This window comes from Melitaea cinxia, chromosome 8 (genome assembly GCF_905220565.1).
Source record: "Melitaea cinxia chromosome 8, ilMelCinx1.1, whole genome shotgun sequence".
NCBI classification, from domain to species: Eukaryota; Metazoa; Arthropoda; class Insecta; order Lepidoptera; family Nymphalidae; genus Melitaea; species Melitaea cinxia.
This window is the reverse complement of record NC_059401.1, coordinates 8,887,915-8,898,391: the sequence shown is the minus strand read 5'-3', so window position 1 is coordinate 8,898,391 and position 10,477 is coordinate 8,887,915. Positions and strand designations below refer to the sequence as shown.

General features: G+C 30.4%; 1 protein-coding gene across 1 annotated transcript in view; it reads right to left on the bottom strand.

Moving 5' to 3' along the window:
- LOC123655571 overlaps window positions 1-10,477 on the bottom strand; it is a 71,627-nt gene that overhangs the window by 35,292 nt on the left and 25,858 nt on the right. Inside the window, exon 4 of the mRNA XM_045591339.1 lies at window positions 5,952-6,098. Coding sequence (XP_045447295.1) covers window positions 5,952-6,098 — 147 coding nt within the window. The remainder of the gene's footprint in view (window positions 1-5,951; window positions 6,099-10,477) is intronic.

Sequence of the window (10,477 nt, the reverse complement as noted above, 5' to 3'; positions counted from 1 at the left end):
TTAACATACGAGTACGTGTGACTTTAGTATTTTTATCAAGTTTTCAAAACTTGAAGCAACTTGTTTGGCCTGGTTATGAAACAATAACTCGTATTGCGACTAAATCAAAAAATGCCCATGAACGGAATGTCACAAAAAAAAAAAACGCTTCTTACGTAAACTCCTTACACGTAATATAGCAGATAATTAAAATTTATATGTACGCATTATCTGGGTTATCACTTGTAATTAGGCGAATACCACTGTATTAATTATAAAGGTATTTTAATTTAACTACGCTTTCTTTCCCTAAACGCGAAGAAAATATGTTTTAATCTTACTCTATGTACTATGGTACATACAATACTATTGCCAGAACAGCCTCAGTTTATTTTGAAACATTGCAATAACTTATTTAATTAGGTAAATAAACAATTATCCCTTAATATCAAAATAATTTTAATTAGCTTTTACTTGAGTAGGTAGAGTATCTACTAGTTGAGTAATCTTCGATAAAAAAAGTATTACAAACATACGATTTTAAACTTAAATTAAAAAGCATTTTACTATAAAAATTTAAAATAGCCCAATTTTTTAAAATATATAGTAATTAAATTCACAATTAACTTGGCTCTAATTATCAATGTATGCAAAAATAACCGGTTGCAAGTAACTTAAGAACCGAAAAAGGTATTTTAGTTTTAATTTAAATATCGAGTGATTAAATGTAGAGCCATAAAGAAGGTTAATATATAATCGCTATACGTAAGAAATTACGAAAGTATTTCAATACTTTTATAGTAAAATTCAGGCTTTAATTCATGCAATTATTTATTAAAATATAGTCATTAATTTTAATTCTTAATAAAGGTCTAGAAATATTCAATAATATGACGTTTTTATGCAAAATAAAAAATATGTATTTTTAAGTTTCTAGTGGAAGAAAAGGTCAACTGAAATTGTAGGAACATTTACTTCTCAGACAAAATTATGTAACGATTGATGTATTTGTCTAGAAGTATTCGTCTAGAAGACGAACCAACGTAAACTCTCATACCTTCAAGAATGTTAAAAACTGGTACAAACAATGTAACGAGTAAAATAAGCCTTAGATGAGTTAAAATTTCATTATTCTTAGTTTTATATAAATTTACTTTTAGCCAGATAAACTAAATACTAAAAAAGAAGATTTGCTATCGATTGTGCGTTACTTATTTTATTTTGATTAGAAATAAATATAAGTTTCGAATTTTATGATTCACTGTTATTTTAGCCAGTTTAATTTTCTTTCTACAATAATTGTTTCATTTGTTGCTATTGTTACGTGTTATTACATACAGCAGTAACCATTAACGTCATCACGAAAGAAACCGCGCCAGTCGTCAAGTATAAACAACAGACCAGACATCTCATTATTTACCTTGAAATATTTGGAATGGACAGTTTCGATGTCTTAGTAATTAATCTTCAATTACGTGCATCATTCGGCTTCAATCGATTCGAGTATCAAATATACTCGTAGCACCGTTTTAACCTTGTTTTATTTTTATGTTTTTATCCCTAATGGCTGTATGGTCACAAACATACAGTATTATATTTTGATGTATTTTTGATAACAAAACTGTTAGAAATTTTCGATAATATAGGTAACTTTATTTAAATCCTACAGCTAACTGTTATTTTCCTTCTGGTATGTTGTTAAATAGAAACAAAAATGATAGCATGCTTTAAAAAACCGGTTAGTATGTTAGACCAAAATAGCAATATAAAGATTTATTTTCGAATTACAATTTTTCAGCGAATGTGAAATGAATAGGGGCTGAAAAAGGTTCTTGCTTATAAAATTCTGTTTGCTGCTTGATTAAAATTTTCCGATAAAGATATCAACCTATCTAACCATCAAAAACATATTTCCTCCTATTTTAGTTTTCCACCGCAAATTTAGTGATAGCACAAACCTGGTATCGGTACACCTGATAGTCTAATTTATTTAAAGAGAAAGTACACAATATTGTGAATTTTTTTTAAAAAACAATGTGCGGTCAGTTAAATTCAGGTAAGTGGAGCTTTCGTTAGTACGCATAAATATTAGGCTGTTTTCGCTAATCCCACGCACATTTTAAATGTTTCTTTTCTTCGAATTACGGTTATATTGCCTACTAGCAATACCCGTTTGAATAATTCGCACTAAATAAGTAAAAAATTTACCGACCGTTAATCACGTTGACGTTGTTTCAATATTAAAGCCGTCATATATATATAATTCTAATAATTAATTAATTTACAAAAACAAAAGCAATAATAAATTTTTTTGTTGTTGGTTTTTTAGTGGTTGGTTGCCGGTAGAGCAAGCAATTATCTATAAAATGATATATAATAACTTATGTGGAATAATTGTGAAGTTTTTTCTAAAAAGGGAGGCAAACTTAACCTTAGCGTATTAATATATATGATGATTATAATGTAATAATTGTTGTAATTAAATAAAACTTTACTTCTCAAGCTAAAATTTGTATACAAATCTAATCATTTTATACGTACGGTGTTATTATTAGGCAGTCATTAATAAAAATTGAAAACAAAATCAAGTTAAGGTTTGAAAGGAATGGAAAATAAATATCGGTTATAAAAAAAGGCTTATAAATTCCTTGGTATCGAGGCAGGCAATATATTACAATCTATACAAATAAATAAGATTAGAGTGTCTGTTTGTAATATTATAATAATCGCTTTTTACTAAATTCATCCTATGTATACACGGTACATATACCAAAATGACATTTTTTTTTATAATTTTTGTCTGTCTGTCTGTCTGTTTGTTCCGGCTAATTTCTGAAACGGCTGGACCGATTTTGACTGGACTTTCACTGACAGATAGCTGATGTAATAAGGAGTAACTTAGGCTAATTTTATTTTAATTTTTTTTTATAACTGCGATTTGAACAATAACTATTTTGTTAAATTGAAGTCGCGGGCACAGCTAGTCAATGAATAATACTGGTGTATGGTTACGTCAGTAAAAAAGGTAGCCACTCTCGTCCCGTGTGTGTCGTATGAGGCGACTAAGGGATAACACAGTTCCACTACCACCTTGGAACTTAAAAAGTCGACCGATGGCGGGATAACCATCGAACAACTGGTTTTGAAATACACAGGGCGAAGACGGGCAGCAGCGTCTTCGGTGCGACAAAGCCAGCCAGCGCGTTCACCAACCCGCCTGCCCAGCGTGGTGACTACGGGCAACATATGAGTTCACGCCATTTTGCTGCCATTCGTGCTGAAATTAAATTCACCAAACGAAGAAGGTGGTAGAGAATATAAAGCTATCATCAATCTACACAATAAGCTTCAAGTCTCACATTCCAAACTAAAACAATAGTAACGACGGCGCGTTTTTATATTCGCGGAATACGCGGGTATTGAGTAAAGAAAAAAACACAAAATTATTTTCATATTCACCTGAAAGACGAATAAATTTTTCATTTACTTATTTATACGATCGTAAAAAAATGTTTTGTCTTTATCAAAAAAATATAATGACACCGCTTTCTTAACCTCATCGTCAGAGGAAAATTTCTTACCACGCAGGGTGGGTGATTTAAAATATCAAAGCCCACCTTATGTAGAGCCGCCATCGCAACACGAGTCTTGTGAACGGTAGCGTGGTCATGCAACAACAGGAAACTTTTTATCAATTTCTCCGTCTCTTTTCTTTTATGGCTTCTTTTAACTGTTCCAAAATTGAATCATAGTATTCCTCTGTTATAGAAACACCTTTTGTAACCTTTGATACCTGGTATCTGCCAAAGCAACCATGAGTTAAACTTCATATTTGGTCATTGTTTCTATCGGTGTTGGGAGCATGCACTGAGAAATTTTCAGCTTTTATGAAATGACAAAAGTCTGGCCCACCTAGGCTCTCGATCTGTAATCTTATTCATGCCAAGATGTTGTGTAGAATTTTAAAAATTGTTGTTGGAGCGAAGTTCCTTACGGCAGGCTTGACATTTGGCTGGGCGACCGAAGTGAAAAAATGTGATACTAAAACCGTAAGAAAAATATATAACGGAAGTGGCGTAATATCAGTCACACAACTGTATAATATGACGTTTTTAAAACTAACTACTATTACTAGTAAACTTTTTTTAATTATTTATGTAATTTTATACTGTCGACAAAAATAAATAAAGCCATAAGTTTTTTTATTTCACTTAACACTGTGTGTACACAACAAGCTTCAAGAATCATGTGGGAATGGTGGTTAAAAAGTTTTAAAATAAAGTATTTTAAGAAGAGCGTCAAATTAAAAGTAAAAGAAAAATCGCCTCTAAACACAATCAGTAGCGTTCTTACTGGTACAAAAAAACAAATTTAACCATATCAGCCGTATTAAATATGTTAACTTGATAAAATACATAGCCCTAAAGCCGCAGCGGCTTCTTTATACACTTTATTTCCTCGGTTAAAAAAAATAACATATAATATTTCAAAATGAAGAAATCGCTATTTCGTGAATTCATTTTCAAAATTACCTGTTTCCCGCTACTTTTATTATTAATGTATCCTTTTTTGTTATACAAATTCAAACGTGAAATAATGATTCACCTTACGACATGTACTCGTAAGTTATGAAATTCAAAAAAGGAATGGATATCCGTTGGAACCTTATCATGTAATGTTTTAAAATGTCTTGTTCCAATTAATGACTTCCTGAATAATATATTATACTAAAGACCTCTTTCTGTCCAGATTTTGTTACACGATAAGTACCTAATCACCAACTTAATAGCATATACTAAAACCTCCGAAACACGCTGCATCTTATGGTATAAGTATTATTCCGATCGGTTCAGTAGTTTTCGCAGTATACTTTTTTTTGTTCGGTTATAACCGAACAAAAAAAAACCGTCTCTCCTTTTATTAGTATAGCATAGAGATAGCACATAGAAGTATAGATTACTTCATGAGTATAGATAGATAAATAGAAGATAGATTTATAGACTTACCAATTAAAGTAGCTTATAGAGTATGTATGTATGTATATACTTCATGTATTAAAAAGTACACCTACAATAATTTTTTCTTTGTATTTTCTTCGAATTTTATAGTTTATTTATTAATATTAATATGTTACTAATTCCAGAAAAATATTTCAATGTTGTTTCTACTTCCTTTCTCTTTTAAAAAAAAATTAATATTGATGTACGGCGCAGACGTAACAGCGCTATCTGTCGTTAGTTATATAAACTACTTTATTTCTAAACGATAAACCATATGGTACTGTTTCACAGCATCGCCGAGAGATGGCGCTCCTAACTTATCTTCCTCACTCATAACCCCATCCTCAATTTCATTAATAATATATTAAAATTATTCATAATTCATTGACATTTTAAACTTCTTTTATTTTTATTTATTAAAACTTTATTACATACAAAAAGAAGGATACAATTTAGAAACATTAGATACAAAACAAATAAGTATGCAAAGACGGCTTTATCACTTATAGCAATCTCTTCCATGCAATGCATTCATGAAAGTAGTTTAGTAAAAATGTGCCAAGAAGAGTGCGCAAACAACAATTCAAGTTTTATTCATTTTTAATTTTTATATAATTTTGTTGCAAAATTTTGTAAAATATTGCGATATTCATATTACAAATAATCAAAATATAAACAAAACTTATTAAAATTTATACTATGTAGTTGAATATATTTATAAAAAGCAATCGAAACACTTGGGCTTGGAGTCTGAGTACTAAAAGTTTTTAAAAAAACTAACTCCTCGTCTCGTCCACGCGAACATTATTTATACCGGAACTATTTGTAATTGTAATTATGAATTGTAAACATGTACAATATTGTAAATTTTCAAAATAAATGTATATAACTTTTTATCTCTTTATATCAAACAGTTCGTGGTTACCACAACAATAGGATATAGTACAAGGTTATATCATCGTATCACCTTACCTTTGCTAGTCGTGAGCGTGTTAGGTCTTTGCGCAGGTACTCTGAGCGGAACAGGTTTTCGCGGCGAAGGGGGCGGGGCGAGTGAAGTACGCGCGCGCATCGACACGGGTGACGACGACAACTTTTGCACCACTCCATTTTTCTTTGCTGAAAATTTACGTAACATTTAATTAATATATACAATGACACAATAGCTTTTTAAAATAAAAAATATTTTACCTATATTGAAATTTATTTGATTAATCACGCTCGGAAAAACATGACGAAATATTACAAAGAAGGAAGGACGTAATATGTATTGATTTTTCAATATTGATATAGTTTTAAATACCCTATTTGTATCAAGATGTTTAAATTTCCATAATTTAATCAGATTATATCTCAGGCATATTTAAAGATTATATTATAAAAAATTTATTAGACTTTGCACAAAAAATACACGTGCTTGTGGTTGGGGGTTGGGGTTTTCATCATCACATACTTTATGAACTATCCCTTAGTATTATTTTCTTTTGTAGACCTCGCTAAAAAGACAGTTAAAGAATATCTCTGTAAAACCAACTATATTAAGTATAATGCAACTAGCACTTTGTCTTTACTCTTATTAGTAATTTAAATTATTTATGATATGAGCTCTTATAAAGTTTTATATTGTTTCTAATATAAAATAGGTATGCATATAAAAATTATACAAACAAAAATAATATAAACACATAAATAAGGAATAATACAGGTTTCCCATGCGTATACTCAGTATTATTAATTAAATATTTTCCGTTGCGTTTTCGAATATAAAACGAATTCCAAAACCAGAAAACGACGGCTATATATTATTCATTCGTACGAGGAAATTTTATATACGAGTACATTGTTTTTTCTTTTACCTATTGTAATTGTTTAACCGTGAACCCACCATCAATCATGGTTGGATGCATTCGAATAAGCTCTGATAAATCTAAAAGCTAAGAAAAAAGATCTAAAACGGTTAAATATTTATATACTCATGAATTCAAACAACTTATGGTAACCTTGACTTTGAAATCATTAGCGGGTTTTGTTAGATATGACGACTTTTGCACGCCTCATAAGCGAAGCGGATGAGGTTGTGCTCTACACTCGCCTTACAAAAATCAAGCGATTTCTTGAAACTAAAGTTGTCTCTATTTATTTCCCGTCGCACTTTTAGAACATTTTTTAAAAAATATTTTGCTTTTTAAATAAATGAACAAAATGTTTAAAAAAATATTCCATATACGTCCGCCTGTCAAAGGTATGTATGAAAACTGGCGTGGTCACGATAACTGCTGAAGAACTTAACTGATCAAGTCCATTTATTTTTTATACGCTTCAGTATGATTTAAAATTAAGTCCTTTCGAATATCGCGGTCTAATTCAATGTAGTTTATTTATAATTCACAATAAAATTAAAAAGAAAATGAGATTATGATACGTGCACTTTTGGCTTTTCCAAACTTTTCTCAAATTACTTGTGCGGGTAAGTCCTATTCATATGCTATTAATTGTAAACTATATAATCAGTTGTGTATATTCTTGTGTTTATATTTATATTATTTTAATATGTAATGTGTTATATAAGTATATCTTTCTTTTATGCATATAGGTACACATTAATTTTATCTTTATGTTATTTACTATCCCAGACTTTGTTACCTAATTAATCTTACCATCTTTATAATCTTTATTCCTCCAAACATTAGTACATTACATAAACACATATTAAATCAATTATATTTAGTCACAAAAAAAAAAACAATATATCTCTGGTCCCACTAGGATTCGCTGTGTCGTGGGGTCCAGTCCCTTCCGTTAGTTTGATACAATTCCGTTAGTTTAAACAAAAAGGAATGCATTTAAAGTTAACATTTTGTATTTTGTTATTCCTTAATTTGTATTGGATCATACAAGAACTAAGGCAACAAATGGTGAGTGTGTGTGTAAGAGTACGAGTGTGTGTAATTGCTCTCGTCTAAGGTCAAAGACACTTTCATTTATGCCCTATCTATACATATATCTATATTATTCCTGTTTATGCTTTTCTCATTTATTGTTTGTAATTTAATGTTTAAGATAATAAACTATTTATTAAAACAACCAATGTTTTTTTTGTCTCATCGTCGTACCTAAACTATAATCATACTATTTTTATCTGCCTGACTGATTCATTATCTCCAAGCGCAAATTATTGAAACTGAAGATAAGTGAAAGAAGATGACTGAAATTCAGACGGACCACAATAAACAAACGTTATTTCATTCATACGGCAATAAAAGAAAGAGCATGGCTATGGGTAAAATCAATTATTTTTATTGCGCTTATTCGTTTACACTTAATTTTTAACTTTAGTTCAGCAATGAAAAAGAACATAATGTGCTATTTTTTTGTACAAAGAATAGTTTCGAGTTTCTAGCTAGAGTTCTATTTAGAGTTTTAGAGGAAGAAATGTAGAATATTGTAGCGTGTGTCCGTCCTTACAGTAGCATAATTTAGCAAATATGTCATACATTTTACATATCACTATTTATGTATTTTCAATTTAAAGTCTATATATCACAAAATTATAAGTGAATGTCGAAAAACATCGAAGATAACAAAAAAATAATGAAATATTTAAAAGCTTCGAACACTCAATTTAAACAATTCTATGCCATAATATTCTATTAACTTACGCAATAATTAAAAATTATGCGAATAATAAATTTTAGAAAGGCATTTATTGAAGTTTATTGTCATTTTACAAAAGCTATTCATAACAACATTATAATTTCATGGAAATTATAAGGTCATCGGACTGGCAATATCAGTTTTATTCTATTTTATAACTATAGAAAGATTTATATAATGAAATTGAGCTTATTTAAATTTTCATATCAGTCAATGGAAATCAAAATGGTAAGTATTTGACACACTTTTTAAAGGACAGCCATAGCACGCTATTGTTTATAGCGAACAGAAATGTTTCGTAATTTGTTGTGCAATACGTATCGTAAACTGTACTGCAAGACAATTAAAAGAGTTATAAACTACTGGGTTTAACTACAACGTGTCATATTGTACTAAACATTTCGTACTACGTGCTAAACATTTTCGTAACGCTTTTATCAGAAATACTTATTACGTTATGAATACATGTCTCTTTGCTTAAAACTTATGAACATAGCAAAGGAATATTAAATAAACGGCAAACACTCAACGGACTCCAATAAGATTTATTCCTGTGTCGGAGGTCGGGAAATACACAAATACACGAAATTTAAACACGAATATCTGTATGGGACGCTGTGTGGTTACGGCAGTAAGAATATAGTCACCTCCTCTCTTCCCGTAGGTGTCGTAAGAGGCGACTATGGGATAATACAATTCCACTACCACATTGGAACTTAAAAAGCCGACCGATGGCGAGATAACCATACAACTGCTGGCTTTGAAATACACAGGCCGAAGACGGGCAGCAGCGTCTTCAATGAGACAAAGCCAGCCCTGCGGTCACCAACCCGCCTACCCAGCGTGGTGACTATGGGCAAAACACATGAGTTCACGCCATTTTTGGCGCGAAGATGATGAATGATGATCTGTATGGGATTTACAAACGTTAATTTGTCATAAGCGGGCCTGCGACCCTCAGCGCAACAGCTAATCCTGTGATTGCTGTGCCAACATTCGTCGTATATTCTCATTGTTATGTTATATTTTGTTCTTGCAATAGAAAAGAAGAGAGCAGTTAAAAGTCTATGTTGATCACATTAGAATTTTCCGATTCGTACGATTTGAATTTTTGCTATATCAATTAAGCTACAAAAGCGTTATTGGCTTTTGAATTGAAAAATATAACTAAAATAGTCTGATTTCATGCACACGCAAACAATAGAATAACATGCAAGGACTCATTGCGTAAATTCTTCCAGTTAAAATGCATATAATAATAATTGTCAATACCTTTATTATTTCTATGTTGCTCAATTTGTACAGTAAATTTTTGAAAAAGGAAAATACTGCACGTACACAAAAAGATAACATAATGCATTCATTTTTATTTAATAAAGCACTTAAGCGATTAAGGAAACAAAAATCAGATAATCTTAATATTTTCGTTATATTTATAAATAAAATATTAAGAAATAAGTACACATTACTAATAAATATTTAATACGAATGTTTTTCAAGGTTAAAAGATTTAAAAGCACATGTAGAATCACCCTCTGCTTAATACTTTCACTAAATAACTGCTTAAATATAAAAAGGGAAAGACCCTCATTTATAGGTAGGTACCGTTTAAAACGATATTATCTACATTCTACATCATTACATCAAATTATCGTAGTGTATTTTTTTAAAGAAATCGCTTATGGACTTTTTTTTAAATTTTAATATTTCTAGACACCAATTTATCAATGGAAACAAAAAAAGGATCAATTATAATCACCTCAGCAATTTATGAAATTATATATATAACTGTATCATTACGACTTTTATTTCATCACTTCAGCCTAACGCAGTCCACTGCTGGA